At 35.1% G+C, this 22,170-nt stretch overlaps 1 protein-coding gene across 1 annotated transcript; it reads left to right on the top strand.

Annotated features, from left to right (window-relative positions):
- Nucleotides 1-5,278: 5,278 nt before the first annotated feature.
- LOC144978465 (ruvB-like 2) lies at nt 5,279-20,227 on the top strand. Its single transcript, XM_078924579.1, has 14 exons — nt 5,279-5,329; nt 8,555-8,609; nt 9,247-9,371; nt 9,644-9,716; nt 10,738-10,867; nt 11,463-11,529; nt 12,018-12,124; nt 13,188-13,281; nt 13,988-14,111; nt 14,972-15,185; nt 15,549-15,668; nt 16,926-17,055; nt 17,857-17,971; nt 19,958-20,227. Exons 1-14 carry the CDS (start codon nt 5,321-5,323, stop codon nt 19,990-19,992), a joined length of 1,398 nt encoding a protein of 465 aa, XP_078780705.1. The 5' UTR covers nt 5,279-5,320; the 3' UTR covers nt 19,993-20,227.
- The last annotated feature ends 1,943 nt before the right edge of the window (nt 20,228-22,170 follow it).

The following is a 22,170-nucleotide window of genomic DNA, read 5'->3' as shown; positions in this document are numbered from 1 at the left end:
TAAACCTCATTAAGGAAATGTATGAAGGATCAAGTTGCAGGGTTGTACATGAAGATCAGCTTACTGACAGCTTTGAAATCAAGACTGGTGTCAAGCAGGGATGCTTGCTCTCACCATTCCTGTTCATCCTTGCCATTGATTGGCTAATGAAAGAAACCTCCAAAGGGCGAAGAAATGGGATACAGTGGACCCCTGGACACAGTTGGATGATCTGGATTTTGCAGATGATCTGGCTCTTTTGTCCCACACCCAGGACCAGATGCAAGCAAAAACCACAATTATAAACAGCATCTCGGAATCAATTGGTCTAAGAATTCACCCTGCAAAGTCAAAGGTCTTGAGGATAGGTACGCGTCAAAGGGAGCAGATCAAAGTAAAAGATCAGGAACTCGAAGATATAGACACTTTCTGCTATCTCGGAAGTATAATTGACAAGGATGGAGGCACGGAAGCAGAGGTGAAAGCACGAATAGGAAAGGCACAGGCTGCATTCACATCTTTGAACAGAGTTTGGAGAACTGAAGATATCTCCCTTCGACTAAAGCTTAGACTTTTCAACTCAAATGTGAAGTCTGTCCTACTGTATGGATGTGAAACTTGGAACGCATCACAGGCATGTATAAGGAGGGTACAGATTTTCGTAAACAGGTGCATGCGTAAGCTACTCAGAATAAAATGGATGGATAGAATAAAAAATGAAGAAGTATGGAAAAGAACACAGCAGAAACCAGTGGGAGAGGAAATAGGAAGAAGACGATGGAGGTGGATTGGACACACGCTTAGAAAGAACGACTCCACTATAACAAAGAAAGTATTGGACTGGAACCCTCAGGGCAGAAGATCAAGGGGAAGGCCACGAGGAACATGGAGAAGAATTAAAGAAGCTGATATACAGAGAAGTGGTAAGACCTGGAATGAGAGTAAAAAGATAGCTCAGGATAGAGAAGGATGGAAACTGTTTGTCTGTGGCCTATACCCTGACCCAGGGTGAAAAAGGCAATGATGATGATGATGATACCATGTCACTGAAAAAGAGCGTTTTCGAGATTTCCACACCTGTGTTAATTCAAAATCAGTTGGTTGGTGAGGAACTAGTCTTTTTATTTCTAATTTGTCATCTAGTGTCAATCTCCCAAACGGTCGGTGAAGTAAAGAGTCAACTTGATTCATTGCAATTCATTGTTTAACAAAACAAAACTTCAAAGTATATCTCAAATAATGGAAATCAGTGGAATACGATTAATGATTGCACAAATAAAAGGTAGATTCAGATCTTAAAGCATCACAAAGAAAAAATCACTCCACTTAAGTACTTAAAAATCTAAAAACACACCAAAAGTATAACTGTTGACAGTCTTCGCTTTCTTTCTCTGACTGACACAAATACACACGCACAAACACACACACACACACACACACACAAATAAACACTCATACACACGTAACCATCAACTCGGCACTACAAGCAAGAAAAATGTTGGTAAATTCGTGAACAATGCTTCGTTGCAAAGAATTACTTTATTCAATAATCGTGAAAAAGAGGTGGGGGGTTTGATATGTCATATTTTAAAGTTTTATGATGTTTTTCTTTGCTGCTTACAAATAAATTTGACAATGATCAGTGTTTTTGACAGTTAATGTAATATTTTGGATGGCCGAAGTTACCCTACATTGGCAATTGCCTAAAATAAACGTTTTTGAACTTTGAACCTAAGCGCATCCCCCCAGTCCAACGGTGGAGCTCTCAGATCCTGGCACAAGTCGAGGGGTTTTCCGCTATTTGAAGATAGTATAATTCGACCCAGTTTCTCGCTCAATCAGCTGTCGCGATACTAATGGATATAGCATTAATTGGTGCTCGGATTGCTTTGCACCACGGTGTTTGATTTAGTCACTACTTCGCGGAGTGATGTCACCAACACACGAGTCGGCGCAGTGCGTGACTCGGAATCTTGAATAGAGTGGAGACTAAAAAGGCAGTATGTTGTTGGCGAGTTGGCGAAAGACAGTGGAGTTAAAATCTCTGTTTTATTTTTAATTAAATTATGCTGCTAATGATTTTTTAAAAATATTGGTGCGGTGCCTGGCACCATTCGATCCAATGGCCCCACGCCACTGCTCAGCCCATAAAGAAGAGAGATGACCCTCTGCAACTTTTCTACATTAAAAAAAAAAAAAACATACTAAGAAGAACTCAAAAAGACGAGTGCCTTCATCTTCGATATAAAGGTATACGAGAAGAAGAAGATTTTGAGAGTACATAACTTACCCTCCACTAGCCAAGAAAACTAGATACCACCATGGCCCCAACTTTTGTTGGAGGATTTTTTTTTTTTTTAAGATACTGTGTCCCGGAGCAAAACGGGCGAACTTGAAATTTTAACGAGGACATAAGGGTAAATTTGTCAAGAGCGGCAACATTTCTGTAAATAATTCAAAAGTGCCAGATGAAAACAATAGAAAGATCCACGTGGCCACATCTTGCGATTTGCAACACCTCTGTTTTGTTTTCATTTAACCTGAGTTTATTGCAACACATCCAGTTACTTATGTCCGAGATACAATAGTATATAGCCGCTATTACATTGAGATAATAATTGTCAGTATTAATGGGAAACAGTAGTTGGATGTCGTCTGCGTAAATATGGAACTCAATAAAATATTTGGAGATGATGTCACCAAATGGTCTGATATAAGGGAGAATAAAGAGGGTCCCAGAACTGATCCCTGTGGGACACCAAAAGAGAGGGGACAAGGAGTAGAGAAATTATGCCGATTTACAGATACTGGTTGATTCCTGTCAGAGAGGTAGGAAGAAAACCAACCAAGAACAGTATTCCAAAATCCGTATGGTGTCTTTAGTCTGTCGATTAACCGAGTATGGTCTATTGTGTCAAGGCGACACTAAGGTCGAGTAGTATGAAAATAACATCTTTTTTTCTGACATTAATTATTAATGGTAGCATTGTGAATTTTAATTAGAGCAGTTTCAGTGTTGTGAAAGGGTGATAAGCAGAGTGAAAGTTATAGAATAATAGTATGTGTTCATTCAAAAACGTGTTAAGCCTAAAAACAACAATTTTCTCAATTAGTTTAGATATGAAGATTAGATTCGAGACTGGTTGATGATCATTTTGGTTTTCTTTGTCAAGACTGGGTTTCTTTAGTGTCGGAGTGACAATAGCATGTTTAAGATTGTTAGATACTTTACCAATAAACAAACTAGCACTTACAATATGGATGAGAACGGGAACCAAAATATTAGAACTAGAAAGAACAAGCCATGAAGGAATTTGATCAATTGGACTAGTTGTTCTAGAGCATTGTCTCAGCGCGGACAGTACTTCAGTTCAAATTCGTCGATTACTACTGGAAGTGGGCTAGTTTCCTCCACTTGTGTTTCAATACTCTTCAACAGTCGTAACGTCACTTCCTTCCTAATGACGCATGGTAACTTAGTAACACTGGCTCTAAACTATCGGAACAATGGCGGACGCCGTATGAAATATTTCTCAGGCGAGCATAAAAGCGTATCCAGAGGAAAAAAACACATAAATTTGATCATGTTTTGACTTTTACACATTCTGATCACAAGGCATATGAAAAGTTTTAGCCAGCATGAAGAATAAAAAGTAATGATTTTCTTTGTTTAGAACCAAGATGGGCCGTTGCCGGGCGGCGTGACATCAGACTACTGAATCCAATTGTTTCCTCTTTTCCCAATGTATTCCGAATTCGTGATATTTATCTTTTAAGTGCAGTAGCAATAGGGTCCTCGAAATTATTTGAAGGGTGATTCAAAGTGGCGAACATTTCACGTGGATTTTGTTTAGCACTTGTTATTTTATTTTAAGAAAAATATATTATAATATATATATATATATATATATATATATATATATATATATATATATATATATATATATATATATATATATATATATATAAATAAGATAAAATCAATTTGTTCCATAGGTTTTCTAGTCCTAAAAATTTATATTTCCCTGTATGTACAATTTTCTAATATCAAAATTCAACAATCATATTTTGATAATAATGATAATAATAATAATAATAATAATAATAATAATAATAATAATAATAATAATAATAATAATAATAATAATAATAATAAGAAGAAGAAGAAGAAGAAGAAGAAGAAGAAGAAGAAGAAGAAAAAGAAGAAGAAGGAGAAGAAGAAGAAGAAGAAGAAGAAGAATATATAATAATAATAATAATAATAATAATAATAATAATAATAATAATAATAATAATAATAATAATAATAATAATAATAATAATAATAGATCATTATTGTCCATAAATATGGCAATTTGTCATTTAGTTACACTTGTTATAACGTTATATGATAACTATAACATTGAACAGATATTTCACTCCTACTTATTTTCTCTCTCTCTCTCTCTCTCTCTCTCTCCCTCTCTCTCTCTCTCTCTCTCTCTCTCTCTCTCTCTCTCTCTCTCTCTCTCTCTCTTTTCCTCTCTCTCACGCGTGCGATATACACAACATAAACATATTCATTTCATTTTCAATTCGTTGCATTTGTGGCAATTCGACACCAAATATTATCATCATTATCAATTGGTCAATTATCAATTTAGACACTAGTATTACAAGTGTTCGTTTTTAATTCAGACCTAGACGCACGTAGACTGCTAGATCGCTTGTATATCCAAAAACCCTACCTACCCTTTGGATATATAAGGCGATCCTAACGTTTGTATTCTCTGCCTAACTCATAATATAATAATAGTATTAATCTATTCATTCATTCTTTTGTGATTTGAGTGTTGCAATACCATATATATATAAATAACAGATACAGCGTATATTATGCTCACATAACATGCTCTCATATTATTATAGTAATAACTAAGAAGATCAAATAAGGAACGATGCTTTCTCTCAGGGAGCAAGGACTGAACTGCTTTTTTCTTTCTTTCTTTTTTTTCAGTTAATTAAGGGGCATAATCAATACCAACATAATAATATATAAAGAGTAAAACATGGATTGTGTCTCTTAAATTTATTACCCATTCTATCATTCATTCATTTATACTTTCATATTAATTTAAATATTTATTGATTTATTTTATTAGTCGATTTATTCATTGTCTTTTTTTAGTATCAACAATTGTTCTCCGGTTTAGGGATTTATACATTAATTATTAAATCATATGAATTTTGAAGCATCAGAAAAATAGGTCGAATATCAATTTTCACGAGTCTATGAGTTATCTACCTTGCAAACATTGGGCAAGGTGGCGTTGCCAATCAATACAAACAACATACCGGCAGCATGGCGGCAGTAAGTATCACATTCCAATAAAAAAATCTTATATATCGAGGGAAATGCTTAGACGTTATCTCCAACTAATACCAATAATCAAGCGAACATATTTTATAGTTGATCAATACATTTTGGCAACCTCCATGCCGTCATTTATATCATGAATTGAATGTTAGCGTGTCGGCGTTGACAAACGTTTCCAAACTTGTTCTCATGAATCTTCTTTTGGTCTGGAACTTTCTCCCCTTTCTAGAGAAGTTCTTCGTGCTCAATTGAAATATTTAATTAATAAATAATACCAGACAAACGAGTATTTTTCGTTTTCGGTATAATACTTTAATGAGACACTTTTGATGATATTCTTTATTTTGTTTCTCTTTTTCTTTTTAAAACAAACTTAATTAAAAATAAAAGTTATTATTTTATTAATTAGCTAAGACCTAGAAATAAACGTTAATATTAATATGATTCTAGAAACTAAAGTTAAAGACTAAAAGTAATAACTTAGACTTAGTAATGATTAGGTATGTTTTTAAAATGGTGTGTCAAAACAAAATCACACCATGGCATGGTCAATTTACAGTACAGCACAGTGACCATGCATAGTCGATTAATCTCACACATGACATAACGGTCAAATTCAACTTGTCAACAGCAACATCATCAATATATAAATACAATGGTGTGTGTCTAGAGAAAGGGTGATCCCTGCCACACCAAAGAGCAGATAACGAGGTGATAGGTTGGGATCCTTAGCCTAAGTGCAATGAAACTTAAGAGTATTAAGAGGTGGATTTCAAAGTTTTCACTTCAAATATGAATGTGTTAGTGTTAGCATTATTTTGAGCATCTTTTTCTTTGTGAGAGACAAATCCTACATGTGTTTGCAAACCGAGCTGAAAGTTTTTGTTTCACCATGAGATGCGAAGGGGAAGGGATGACACTATGACAGAGAGAGAGAGAGGAGGGGGGGGGGGGGGGGAAACATTGGGGAAGATGAAAGAAACAATGGGTCGTCTGATGACGTAGATCTAAGGGGTGTTACGGAGGTGCTTTACAATACGTGATTCATGCAATTGTAGCCTCTTAACAGCAACACTGATTTTTTATTTTTCATCCAGATCATAGTTTCCCTATTGTTCACACAATAAATTGTTTCCACCAATTAAGCTATAATCGCATAGCTTGTCTTTTAATGATAACATTAACTCACTCAACCCGGACATCGACCATTTACTCCACCGTTGTTTACATTTTTCTGAGACAAATTATATACACGTTATCAGAAATACTACTGTATTTAACTTTTACATGATATTTGCAGTTGAATAAAATCATGTACAAACCAATGTTATATTGTAAGTAACTGGGTAAAAATTTTTTCTCTATTTTAAAAAGTATCAAAATCTCTTAGGAGAGCGGAAATCACGAGGGTTAAATTAGTTAAGACTAAGATCTGGTGTTAGGTTAAAGTAAGATTGAATCTCGCTTTTTATGGGTTAAATTGTATTGTTTGATTTTTTAAAATAACACACACACACACACACACAGAGCGAGGTCCATTCACTACTTGTATTGCAGCGGCAAACCAATTACCGGAGTTACCGTGTACGTAGATCCTGAGGCTAGGCGCATGGTAACCGGTTACGTTGACACTGACTACAGGTATTTTGAAATTAGTTTTCATGCAATTTGACATTCTATTTTCTATGGTAAGATGAAACATGATCTGGTTAACTAAGCAGAGACAATATTGCGGCACCCAGCAGGAACTATTTCTTTTGTATAAAAAAGCACTGACCATTTTAAATGCTTTCTTGGTAAAAGTAAATCCTTTCCATGTATTATTTTAATCCTGAAAAAAAAGTCACATTCGTTGTGGACAAGTCAGTTGAGTCATTGACACCCAGTGTTTTGTCTCCCAAGAAACCGAGGCAGGTGGCTCAATGCAATGTGCCAGATCGTTTTGCATATATTAAAAAAAAACTAAGCTGCTTAGGTGGTGACACTTGAGGTTCTAGGCATTCATTAGCAGGGTTAATTTTTTGGCAAAGTAAATGGCAGGCATTAGCTAGGTGTTGTGAGAGCGATATCTATTGTTACCTGCTAGGTATCACTCAGAAATTTTCACCCTTATTGCATTGTTGACTTTCATAAGTTTTATTATTGTGACAACAATGTGTTGTTTTTTTTTCTTCTGAATTTGTACCGAGGACCTTCCAATCAAGAGTCAAATGGCTTAACTACCTGTGCTACAGATCCACCGTGTGGAGATGTTTCTTCATGTCTATTCAGAAGAAAATTGTTCAAATATGATTTATGCCACTTTTATTTTATTTTAAATGTAAATTGCACATTAGCAGAAAAAACAACAACATGTCACTCTATTAGAGTGATATTCAGTCACTTTGAAAGCAAATGACATGAATGAATAAATTTGATAAAGCACTAATTGCTTTTTTACAAAACCCGCCGATGTACACTTCCCTGAGTCTCCGGTTCACTCCCGACAGTTGTCTACTTCCCATAATTTGCCCGATATTGTCGGGTTTCGGCGGGTTTAGTAAAAAAGCACTATTTGTTTTATTTACGAAACCCACCGAAACCCAGTCCCAGGTTCACTCCCCAATGGTGTACACTTCCTTGAGTCCCAGGTTCACTCCCCACTGCTACCTACTTCCCATAACTTTGTTGGGTTTCGGCGGGTTTCGTAAAAAAGACACACCGCTTGGTGAGTGCAGTTCTGGCTGGCAAGTTTAGTGCTAGTTAGTCTTAGTTGAATAACTTAAGGGCTTTCATTTAACTAAACAGATCTAGATTTTAGTTCAGAAGTTGTATGTGCAGACCATTGAAAGTGCTCATACCATCACAGCAAAAACAAGAAAGATTTAATTTCTCAAGTATGCACTCATTTATCACACAGACAGTCAGGACAAATTAAAATACTATTTGAATCGATAGAGAACTTAAATGGATAAGTGTGAATTGCATATGTTTTTGTGACAGAATTTGGTCATGTTCAGATTTTTAAAAATCAGTCAGAAGTAAAAAGGAATCCCAATAGACAGTTACTGTAACAATTGCTTGCAAATAGGACGCTGGTCTATCACATGTACCTTTGTACATGTAGTGGGAGATCTCCCTGCTAATTTTTATTGAAAGTTCCAAGTTAGGATTTGGAGTGGGATGTTACTTTTGTAATCCATTAAATTTTTTTTTCATGTTTTATCATTTACTCTCCAGCAAACAGCAGAAAAGGTTCAAGAAGTCCGCGAAGTCACACGAATTGAGCGCATAGGTATGTTGTACACAAAAGTTAATCTTCAACTTTGAATCAATATTGATCATATATATACTTACGGCTTCTGAAGCTCAAAAGAAAACTACCATGAATAGCGGTAACCAAGAAAAGTACTTGTCAATAAGACTCATTCATGAAGTTTCTTCTCTTGAAATTTTATTTTATTTTTTTACTACAATTACCTTGGCTTACTTGATGAAAATGACACATTGAATTAATTTTAGAAGCAAGACGCTGTATCATATAGTTGCTATGAATACAAAACATCATGTTATGTATGAGCATCATTAGAATTAGAATATGCTATCATTGCATTATGTGTTTTTGATATATATTATAAAGGCATGTGTCAAAACCATGGACAACATTTTTGATTTACTATGAAATTTTACCATTCTCTCTAATAATTGTTGTCTGATTCTGCTATTAATTAATTGATCCAAACTGTGGGAGAGTTTTTCAAAATTTTCTGCATCATTTTGATATTAAATTTGTTCCACTAGACCATATGGAATATTGTAATGAACGTACTTACGTTGCATTATATCTGTTATCAGCTTGTATTTTTTTTTATATTTTCAAATAATGTGTTTTATTTTCTTGTTTTAAAAAAAACAAACCTATATGAAAACAGGTGCTCATTCTCACATTCGTGGTCTGGGTCTTGACGATGCCTTGGAAGCGAGACAAGTGTCCCAGGGAATGGTGGGCCAGGTCAAGGCCAGGAAGGCCGCTGGTGTCATATTGGAGATCATCAAGGTCAGTTTGGGTGATGATTTTGTAAGAGGACAATGGATACAGATAAAGCTCCAGATGGCTTTTTTACAATTAGGCTCTTAGAAACCAGTGTATTGTTTTATTATTATTATTATTATTATTATTATTATTATTTACATCATTACTGTTTCTATATTTATTTTCTACTGTTAATTTCTTTGTATTAATATCTTTTTTTAATTTTTTTTTATTTTGACCTTTAAAATTGAAAAAGTTTTAACTATGATTGTTATTTTTATTCGTTTATTCCCCAGGAAGGTAAAATCGCTGGTCGAGGTATTCTCATAGCTGGTCAGCCAGGAACAGGAAAGACTGCCATTGCAATGGGTAAGCTGGTGACATAGAAAAAGAAAAACTCTTTCGAGTTCTAACTGAATAATAAATGAAATGGAGAGTTAAGATTGGAATAGAAACATATCTATATATCTTGAGCTTTTGTATAGCTAAACATGCTCAAAGCACTTTGCAAGGGGTCCCTGACCAATTGTAACATGTAGAACGAGACATGACGCCTGTCAGACGATATTACATTTATTTCCGATCGAGACAACGTTGTTAACGGCCAGGTACATATTTATGGTGAGAGAATGTGAGTAAAGAGCTTTTTCCAAGGACTCAACTATGTGCCGATCAAGGCTCGAACCCAGGACTTTCTGATCTGAAAGCGAGTGTCATACCACCAGACCACCATTTCTTCCCCTCTCTCTCTCTATCTCTCAAATGGACTTTTTATTTTTAACTACCTTTTTTATTATTTCAAATGTTTTTTATCAGATTTTAAAAATATTAACTTGAAATCTGTCTTGATTTACCCGATTATATTCAGAACAGACAATTGCTCTTTGAGATTTCATGATTTTCGGGTTTGCCAACCAGTACAAAGTTGCATATTATGATTGACAGTTTTGTCCAAGAATATGAAAAAAAAAAGGAGAGAATTTAGTTAAATATGGCATTATCCAATGGAATTGTTTTGCTCTCGGGTATTTTTAATACAGCCAAGTGATGAGTAAAGATACATTTTTATTTACAGTTCAAGTCTTGAGCTGTGAAATGATATTTGTGCCTTCCAGCTCTCTCTTAACCTAATCTGTCCTAATGTATTGCGATCAGGCCTGGGATAAAATATGGAAAAGGAAGTTACACACATTTAAAAATTTTTTTTAAAAGGCAAAGATTTATTTTCTGTTATAAGTGGGGGTTTTTTTGGGGTGGGGGGAGGGGAGGGGGGGGGGGTTTGGTATATGTGGATGATTACAGTTGTCTTGTAGAAGATCTTATGGAGGGCATTTTTTTGGTGAAATTGACAACATTATTCATTATTGTTGATCAATCCTTCATTTTACAGGTATGGCCCAAGCTCTTGGTACAGACACTCCCTTCACCAGCATAGCTGGTAGTGAAATATTTTCTCTTGAAATGAGTAAAACAGAAGCTCTCACCCAAGCTTTTAGGAAATCTATTGGCGTCCGCATCAAGTGAGTCTTTTTTTTTTTTTTTTTTCTTCTTTTATTTTCTTTTAAATCTAGTAAGTGTAAGGGTAAGTGCAATCTAAATTTGGTCATTGTTATTATTTTATGTGCAAATAGTAAAAGTAAAACAAAAAGACTTTTATGGAATCTGTTGTGCCATTTATTAAGCAATCCACGTAGTATTCCACTGCATTGTTAGCATGCTTTCTGGAAACATTGAAGTTTCATCCATTGAGTTGTTGTTGCTATTCTTGTTCTTTATCTCTTTTTTCCTTGTTTTTTTTCAAATCTGGATAACATGTCTTGTCCTGCTTTCTGAGAAACTTTATGATAAAAGAATTAATTATCGAAATTTTAAGTCGGAAACCCAACAGGCTGTTTTAAACAACACATGTTGTTGTTGTTTTTTTAAAAGAATTATTGGCGTTAACAGATATTAATTATTCGTTGCATTATATCTATGGTTTCCAATCATTTCATAATAAATCCTTAAAAGTGTTATTTTTATGTTATTATAAGCAACAATGTTTTAAATCCTCTTTTACTAAAGTTCACAATATAACATTTACTACACATTTGTCTTTTCTCTGTTTTTCTCTAGAGAGGAAACAGAAATAATTGAGGGGGAAATCGTTGAAGTTCAGATAGACCGTCCTGCTACAGGAACTGTGAGTATGATTTGATTAACTCTTAATCAATTATATTCAACCATTTTTGGGTTTGTCACCCTGAGTTACATGCAAAAATGTCACATTTATTTGACCAGACTTCCTGTCATCATCATCATTATCATCATCATCATCATCATATCATCACATTGTCTTCTTCTTCATCTTCTTTTTCTTCTTTTGATACTACATTTCTGACCCCATGCACAATGCATCCCACCCCCCCCCCCCCCCTCATTATTCTTATTCTTTTCTTATCCTCTTAGTGCTTCAGCTGCACATAATCCTGATTTTCTCATTAAGATCGATACAATTTTAGTTTATTGTGACGACTGGGGTGAACAAGCTTTTAAGTAAAAGTTGAAAGTGTTTACGGTTTCAAAAAATGATTGACAACCACTGGAGCATCTCTAATTCCAGCTTAACTTTTTTTTTTTAAATTTTATAACTTAGTTTTTCATTTTCTTTCTTGAATTTAATTTTTTAAGGGAGCTAAAGTGGGAAAGTTGACTCTTAAGACAACTGAGATGGAAACCATTTACCAGCTGGGTCAGAAAATGATTGAATCATTAACAAAAGAGAAGGCTCAGGCAGGGTAAGTCAGTTTGGAGGATTTAAACCTGCCATGTTAATCCTTGGTCTTTATTAATGTTGAAAGCTCTTGTGTATTTTTATTTATTTATTTATTTATTTATTTTGGTTTTTACTTTAATGTGATTGTGATTATGTTCTTGTTTATACATTTGTTATTAATATAAAAGCTCATTTATTATTATTATTATTATTATTATTATGTCTTTGTTTTTTATTAATTTTTTTCTTCATCACTACCTCTTATGCTTTAAAAGCAATTGGTTTAGACTGAATTAGAGCGGGGCTAGGCAAACTTTCTTTTTTTATCACAGGGTCAGAATTAGATTTTACCAACCACCAAATGAATATCAAGGATATTATCGTCTGCTTTTAAAATTATTTTATGGCACTTAAACAGGGCTCCTGATAGCTCAATTGGTAGCTCACCTATTTCATAAGCATCCTTCCTGACCCCCTGTTTACCCATTAGTGATTGGCTCCATCAGATCTAGAGGAAAGTAATTTGCGATAAGTCTAGTGTCTTATCCGAAGGATAGCAAGCAATTGCTGTGGTCCGTTTACCAGAGGAAATGGATCTGGCCCGGGAGTGCAGGGTGCCCTAGCTTTGTTTAAAGAAAGAGCTGTCTTTAAGATTTCCCGCTTTTCAGAGGTTTCCCGCTAAAGTCGAGCTCTATGTTGACCTTTTTTCTCAAGACATGATTTTGACTTGTAATTGTTTTAGTCATGATATAAAAGGTGCTATTTAGCTGTGAGACAAAACTTCATATAAAGAGATAATATTCTCTGATAAACTTTGAATTTTCAGATTTGTATTGTTAATATTAAAGAATTTAATTTCTTCAAATTTTATATTTGTTTATATCTTGTGTATCTGAGGAATATTGGTGGCAGTTTTAAAATGTAGAACAGTTCAGGTTTTAATTATTTTTTAAAAATAATTTTTTGTTGATGTTGCTCATTTCATGTCTGTATCTAACCTGCAAACACTGTACCGTTACCTTGAAATTATTTATCCGGATGTACAGATTGTTTACTTTGATTGTAAAATTTCCTTTCCTTTACAGAGATATTGTCACCATTGATAAGGCAACTGGGAAAATTACAAAGCTGGGTCGCTCTTTTACCAGGGCTAGGGATTACGATGCAATGGGAGCTCAGGTCAGTGCCTTCATAGTTTTTCCTCTTTTAGTATTTCAATTTTTGACAAATGCCTTTATTTTTTGTGTTGTATTTAGTCCGTACGAGTCTGTGCCAGAAGGTCATTTTTTTTGCAGCTTTAAGAAAAAAAAATGTTTTTTATATAGCGAAATATCCACTAAACGTGCTCAAAGCGCTTTACAAGGGGTCCTTGGCCAACAGTAACATGTAGGACAGGATATGATGCCTGTTAGGCGATGTTACAATTTTTTCGGACAGAGGCAACGCTGTTAACAGACAAGTACTCATTTTACATCTGAGTACAGTGAGAGAATGTGAGTAAAGAGCCTTTTCCAAGGACTCAACTATGCGCCTATCAAGGCTCGAACCCAGGACCTTCCGATCTGAAAGCGTGTGTCATACTACTAGACCACATAGCCGATTTTGTAATATACTAATATACAACAATATTAAGTTGTGTTGATACAATATGCAGGGATGCTATTTTTATGGCCCTTTTGAGTTCTACGGGCTGACATTGGTCAGTAATGAGTAATGGTGAGATGATTTTTTTGAAAGATGAAAGTATTTGTTATCTAAAGGCAACAGTTAAGAGGAAACTAGATGGATATGTTCCCTTTTCTATGATTCAAGGGTGGTATCATTGCCATTTCATGAAGAGAAGCTTTGCACAAATTATTCATTTTTATCCTATTGTTATTTGCAGACAAAATTTGTGCAATGTCCTGAGGGAGAACTCCAGAAGCGAAAAGAGGTTGTACATACAGTCACTTTACATGAGATTGATGTCATCAATAGCCGCACACAAGGGTTCCTGGCACTCTTTTCAGGTAAGTCAACATGAGTATTGGCCATGTTGATGATCAAGTCTTTACTTATATTCAAGACATATTTAAAAAATGAGTATTTAGGATTGAAAAAGTTTTATTGCTGAAATAAATGTAAAATTATGACTTTGAATTTAGAGTATATTTTTCATCGAAGCAATTTTCCTCCTGCAATAGGACACCAAAAAACCCAAAACATTATTTTGCAATAACACATTGTCAGATATGAAGGCAATCAGAAAAATTTGCTTTTATGACTTGAGTATAACTATAATTGATTATAAGAATTTCAACTTTGGGCATCTCCTTTTAAAATTGTAAGCATTTACTTCAGTAAAGAAATAAAATCATGTGACGTTTTTGGTTTCATGTCTTTAGAAATTGCTTAAATAAATAAGACAAGACAAATTTTAAACCCTTAATTGTTTGGGTTTTTTTCTTTTTTTCTTTAATTCAATCCTTAAAAATTTAGTGATGTATATAAATGTAATTTACGGTACATTTCTATTAAATTTCATTACAGAGTCTCTCAATTTGTAGTAATTTATTGTAATGATCAAGATTGATGCTCTAATCATTTTAAAACCTCTTTTTTTCTTAATTTGCCTTTGTAAAAAAAATCCTGACTTTTATCATCTGAACTCCGTTTTACTGGCATTATGGGTTTCCAGCTCCTTAGATGTCCAAATCCAAGTTGGTTTCAAAAGTTTAGAATTTTTCTATAAAGGCTTGATTCCATTTCTCCGCCTGCAAATGTTACTTTTAATTCACTTTTTCGATTGGTAGAAATAGCATTAACTGTACTGGCTGTCAAGTAATTTGAGTAAATAAGCTTAATGTCTCAAATATGATCAAATCTACAGGGGACACTGGGGAGATCAAAACAGAAGTGAGAGAACAGATCAACTCCAAAGTGGCAGAGTGGAGGGAAGAAGGCAAGGCAGAGATTGTACCCGGTGTGTTGTTTATTGACGAAGTCCACATGTTGGATATTGAATGCTTCTCTTTCCTCAATCGAGCTCTGGAGTCTGACATGGCACCCATTCTTATCATGGCCACCAACAGAGGAATCACCAGGTTTGTCAATCAGAAACTTAAATCTATATATTTTATTTGAAATAATTTATGAGAAAGTTTCAATTAATATATTGTTGTGAATAAGTCATTTTAAGCATAGTTTTTTTCTTTTTAAAAGTTTGTCAAAAATGATTATTTTTAGCCCATTGCTATTTTCGTCAAATACATCTGGCATTTCTTTGACTGGGCTCTTACATGTAACCCCAATAGCAATTTTCAATATAAAATAGAGAAATGTGACCCAAAGTGACCTTTATGAATCCAGATAGGAGGATAATTATAAACTATAAACATGCTATTTTACCATGCAATTTTATGATATTTAACCCAATTGTGTATTTCTTTCATTTTCTATTTCTATAGGATTCGAGGCACCTCATACGTTAGCCCCCACGGTATCCCCATCGATTTGCTGGACCGTCTTGTCATCATCTCCACTTCCCCGTATGAAGAAAAAGAGATCAAACAGATTCTTAAGATTAGGTAAATTTTATTCCTCAAACTCTTTACAAAGCAGAATTTAAAGAATCAGAAGTTGTACTTAATGATGATAATAGTAATTATAATAATAATAATAAAAATAATAGTAATGGATTCTTACATATTGTGTATAGAATTCTCTGCCACGAGGCTCTATGCGCGTAGGAATGGAAATCATTAGACCCATGTGTTACAATAATACTTATAAATGTCACATATTCAAATCCAGATGTAGACTTGCCCTATCTTCCGATTTTCCAAATTACCATTTGTCTTTCTGATTTTGATTGCATTTCAGAAAAAAAACCACCATAATCATTAACACGCCTTGATTTAAATACCAGATTTGCCTTTAAATTTTCCGAATGTTGTCTTAAAAAGTTGGCCAGTCTGCAAATGTAACATTTCATAATGGACACACTTTTAGGATTTCAGCCCTATCAACCCTCAATAATTCTAAAAAACTGTTGGTGGTAACTGCAGATTGGTTAGAAATTCCAACTAAATTAATGAAAATATACAATCCTTTGAGCACGAACAACTACAGATATAACTGGTTTGAACAAGAATAAAATTACCAAACACAGAACGTTTCAGGTTCAAAACCCTTCTTCGGCCAATAACAAGCTCAGTGCAAACATTAAAACATCACATGAAATCCAGACAGACAGCTGATAAGTATTTGGCACATCAGTGATTTAAAGTGATGTTTGTATTGTTTTGGTTATTGGCTAAGAAAAGTTTTGAGCCCAAAATGTTCGGTGTTTTGTATTTCTTTGTAAAAAGAAAATTTTGAAGCTATTTATACATTTTTGGGGATCCTGATAGCTCAGTTGGTAGAGCACTCGCTTCACATGCAAAGGGCCCGAGGTCGGTCCCGGGTGCGGTCTAGATTTTTTTTTCTCTGACGCCTCCCTCCCCTGTCCACCCAGCAGTGAATGGGTAGCTGGGTCTTGTTAGATTTGGCGGAAAGTACTTTGCTATAGACTAGCATCCTATCCAACGGATAGCAAGGAATTTCTATTGTTCGTTTCACGCTATAGAAACCGGGATAAACCCTGGCTCCATGGGCTGAATGGCTCTGAAGGACTACTTTTTAAAAAATAATTTTGTAAATACATTTTTGTTGATTATTTTTTACAGTCCTCAGCGTCTAGCAGCTTAGTATCTCATTGATCCATTCAACTTGCAGGTTTGCAATAGGATAGCGTTATAATTGTCGTGGGATGAATTCTTTCATTGTTTGTATTTTTGTTGTAGATGCGAAGAGGAAGATGTGGAGATGAGTGATGATGCCCTGACAGTATTAACCCGTATTGGACTGGAGACAAGTCTCAGATACGCTATACAGTTAATCACAGCTGCCCATCTGGTTTGTCGCAAACGAAAGGTAAATGGTTTAGGAAAAAACCCTGCAAAATAAATGTGTGTGCTTTTTGATTGGGAGACTGGGATATTTTTTATTTAATCTGAAATCCTCTTTCTATTCTTCATTTGCTTTCATGTACTGTGGAATCCTGATAAATAAAAAACCACAAAAAAACAAAAACTAGAGCTTTTATATAGCGCAATATCCACTAAATGTGCTCAAAGCGCTTTACAAAGGGTCCCTGATCAACAGCAACACGTAACATGTAGAACGAGACATAACGCCTGTTAGGCGATATTACAATTTATTTCCAACAGAGACAACGCTGTTGACGGCCAGGTACTCATTTTACACCTGAGTACGGTGAAAGAATGTAGTAAAGTGTCTTTTCCAAGGACTCAACTATGCGCCGAGCAAGGCTCGAACCCAGGACCTTCCGATCCGAAAGCGAGTGTCATACCACTAGACCACATAACCGCCAACACTGCTGGACCAGAAAGATTGTTTGACTTTAAAGCAAGGTTGACTTTATGAAATATCAGTTGAATACGCCTAGATTAAGAACAAAATAAATAACAATGTGAAATTGAATGTAAGCTTCAGTTTAATAAACGAAAACAGATAATGTGAACGTTTCAGGTTTCCCCTTTATCAACAAAGCAGGATGAATGAAAGGAACTCTGCAGATGAATGAGATAGTATGTGATAATGTCTCATTCATCTGTAGCGTTTCTTTCATTCATCCTGTTTTGTTGATAAAGGGAAAACCCTTTTATTTCCCGCCCCATGCTAAATTTATTCATAATTGCATTTGGTCACCAGGGTTCAGAGGTTGACGTAGACGATATCAAACGGGTTTATTCTCTCTTCCTTGATGAGTCGCGGTCTTCCCAGTTCTTAAGAGAATATCAGCAGGAATTTATGTTCAATGAGATTGGTAAGTATAGATAAGACACCTTGTTTGTTTTTAATATCTGTACTGTGATGACATCATTACACTATGTATTCACCCATCTACACATGGCTGTACCAGCATTAAGTATGTTCCATATTGTTGAAAATGATGTTTTTGTATACAGTAGAACATGAAAGTAACGTACTCGGAAATAGCGAGTAAAATCTAAATCGCGGGTGGTTGGATGGGAGCATCACCCTTGAATCATATACCTATGATGTTCGCATGGGTGTACGATCCGATAGTGATGTCGTTTCTTCTTCTCTTTACTAGCCTCTCCTGCTTCTTTGGTTTGTGATTGTATTTTTGACAGGGGATATTTTTTTTCTGTAAATCTTCTGCCTGTTTGTTCTTGGTTATTTATAATTATATAGTTATTTATGATATCTTTAGGTTATGATTTTGATTTACATTTGTACTATTTTTGTTAGATTGCTTGTTTTTTTGTTTCAGCGGTCTCTCATATAACCTCAATTGTGTTGGAAGAGACCTAAAGCAACAAACAAAAAAAAAAAAATAAAATAAAATCTAAATCCCCGTTTTTTTTCTCTTATTTGAGTCAATAAAATTAGCATGAAAGTAGCAAGTATGAAAAAGAGGTCAACTCGGAAATAACGAACATTTCTTGCCCCAGCCAAGGACTTCGAACGAAGTAAAGCAAAACAACAGACAAGGGCGATTTAAATATTTTTAGTCTAGCTTCTTTCCTTTTCTTATTTTTCGTTACGAGTAATATTACATAGTAGCCTAGTCTGTAGTAATACATAGTAGGCGAAACAAATTTGGGTGGGGGTTGGGTGTGTGTATTGGGGGTGGGGGTCAATTATTCACCCAATGTGGTGCCACGCGACGCGCGAGGTAAGCACTGGCAGCCAACATGTCAACATAGCAGCATCGATCAGCGACGAACGACATGATCAGCGAGAGAGGGGAGCGTGGAACCATCATTAAATGAACTGAAATTTTCAGTGGGTCAGTGATTGAGTGATGCGCTTGCTTACCTCATCAAACATGCCTAGTACATACAAATACTCGCACACACACACACACACACGAAATCTTGATGGAAATGGAAAGGGTGGGTTTTAGGGGTGGATCAACTTCAACCCGTGGCCATCATTACGTAGTTAACGAAGGCCGTGTTCAACCCCGCCCCCACCCCACTTATCCACACACAGTCATTTGCGGCACACACGCACAAACACACACACATACATACACACATTGTCTTTCCATCTTTTTGTACGGCCGAATGACCTTTCCTGGCAACTCGGGAATAGCGAGAACTCGGAAATAGCGAGTAATCAGGAGTGGACCCGTCGAACTCGTTATTTCCAAGTTCTACTGTATTAGACATTCGTTGAAAGAGCTGCCATCTTTGCCACTTAGAAGATCAGAAGACTGGTTTGTTCAAGATATTGATGCTGATGTATGAGACAATTGTGTTTCTAATGCAAAGAAAATGTAGATTTATGAACAAGGTGTAGAAATATGTTTGAGGTTTAAATGAAAATTGGTGTCTTATACTTAAAGTTATTTGGTGTTTGTATTGTAAATATTGAAAAACTGGCATCTATTACATCAGGTGACAGATACATCTTGTCAAATTTTTAGTTAAATGGATATTATTTATCACGAAATTTTGCTGTATCGCTTAATCATAAAGCCTCTCATCTACTCCCATCTTCATAATGTCACAATGTCACATTAGCCTTCAGCACCGAAAATGTGACGCTAATGGATAGAACCTTTCACCGCATTAAAAAAAAAAATATGAATAAAAGATGACTTCTTCAATTGATGAAAGAAGTGAGATTGATCAATATGATATTAATTGTAGTACTGTGGAATTATCGCCTTATTGTTGTCCTCTATTTTAAATATAAATAATTTTAAAGTTAAAATTGATTGCTAACCATCCCCCCCCCCCCCCCCCCCCCTTCCCCTTTCCTTTCTTAAAAAAATCAGGTCAAGAGCAAGAAGGAGGTATGGATACAAGCTGAGGATAATTCTGATGAATAAAACATCCATCCATCCATCCCATTCATTCTGTAAATTATAAATAAGCTCTTCTACTTCAGTGATTCACTTCGCCACACATTCTGTCAAAACCACCATCCATCCTACAAATTTATCATACGACGTGGTTTGTAAAGTGTACTGCTGTTATTATTAAGAAATATATATATATGTTATGGTACTTATCCCTACTGCCAAGTGTGAGATTGTCAAAAGAATGTAAATGTTGCTGCTCGAAGCTCGAAGAAATAAATAACAACGTGAAATTGAATGTAAGCTTCAATTTAATTACGAAAACATATAAAATGGACGTTTCGGGTTTTGTTGATAAAGGGGAAACCTGAAACGTCCATTTTATCTGTTTTCATAGTTAAATTGAAGCTTACATTCAATTTCACACTGTTATTTATTTCTTCGAGCTTCGAGCAGCAACATTTGAGAAAAGTTATGGGAATGTGCTCGATATATGGATGTATGTGAGTTCCTCTATACAACTGTCATGTTGTATCATCAAAGTATTCTTTTTTTTTTTTCAAATTAAAGTTATAACTTTATTTGTAGTTCTACTATGCAATGCTATGAACTGCCTCTTGTATATTAGTCAGATACTAATTTTAGTATTTAGACAAGAGCAGATATACAATTTTCTTTTCAGGTTTTGTTTTTTTTGTCCTTTGTTGTTTTTTTGGGGGGGATTTTCATTAGTTTTAAGGCCGTGATAGTTTTCTTTTCAACTGATCCTTGTAATAATATTGTTTTCACTTTTTTTTTGGTTAAAATTCCCATAGCCACATTATGTGTTGCTAACAGTGACCTGTTTAAATAGGAGAATGGCGGTAAAGCAGTACCACTCAAGAAGTTTGAACCGCATTGTATATAAGCTTGTGAGCTAAGCGTGTGAGCAAAAAATAATAATCTTCCTTGCTGTCATAACTTTTTAAAAAATTGTCATTTTTATGATTATATTTAGCTTTTCAATGTTGATGACAGATCTGATTGTGAGATATTATATTTAGTTTTGCCAGATGAGAATTTGATGTTGAATTTAGTAAAATGAGAATATAATGTTCTAGGAGGGGGAGAGTTCATGGATCAGAAATAAGGCTTTAATTCCACATTACCTTAGGAATATTTCATTGGCATCTTAATAGAATTTAACAAATGCCAGCTTCATTAAATATTGTTGCATTTGGTTACTGATGATAACCTTTGAATACTCCATTTATACCAGTGACTGTATACTGTGGAATCTGCATAAAGTCAACACTATTGAAGTGAACTTTTGCATTGGTCTCAAATTTTCTGTACTTTGTCTAGGAGTGTTCCATTAATTATGGATAAATTCAACCTTGCTTAAATGAAGTCAACCAATATTTCTGGTCCAGGGGCGTTGAGTGTTCCAATAATTACGGATAAATTCAGCCTTGCTTAAATAAAGTCAACCAATATTTCTGGTCCAGGGGCGTTGAGTGTTCCAATAATTATGGATAAATTCAACCTTGCTTAAATAAAGTCAACCAATATTTCTGGTCCAGGGGCGTTGGCTTTATCGGGATTTCGCTGTATATCTCACACTTGTGTTGAGTTAGAAATAATGTGGAAGTTCGCTTGGAGCTTACACAGTTAAAATCGTGTGCATCAACAGTAATTTTGTGGACTGAATGTAGTAAAATGAAAAGTAAGGAATCAAATGCAGTGCAATTGAGAGTGAAACATTGTTTTGAGTTTGGGACCATTTGTTGATTGTGTGAGTTGAGTTTTCAAATCATTTTATAAATCGTATGTTGATGATTAAAAAATTTTATGAATTATTTATGATTTATCTTCTTTTTTTTTATCAACTTTTATTGCCTATACAAACCACTGATAGGCTCCTTTTAGTGTATGTGTATGACATGGATTGGATTTTTGGTAACAAGTGGCCCCCTGAGGGAATAAAAAAAATTATTATCAACCGAGCTGCATGTCTAATTGTGGAAAGTAGTGCCGCGCTGAAGACCGGTCTGGACCGCGGTCCGACGGTCTTTTAGCTGTGAACCGAAGACCGGTCCCAGAGGGGAAGACCGGCGCCGGTCCTCACTTCTTATCACCTTTCAACTAGTGCGGGGCGGTCCTTGCAAGGACCACGGTCCTACGGTCTCGCGCCATAGCCTACTACTTCC

This window comes from Berghia stephanieae, chromosome 8 (assembly GCF_034508935.2).
Source record: "Berghia stephanieae isolate SIO BIC M18660-M18661 chromosome 8, UCSD_Bste_1.3, whole genome shotgun sequence".
Classification (NCBI taxonomy): domain Eukaryota; kingdom Metazoa; phylum Mollusca; class Gastropoda; order Nudibranchia; family Aeolidiidae; genus Berghia; species Berghia stephanieae.
This window is presented reverse-complemented; position numbering and strand designations above follow the sequence as displayed.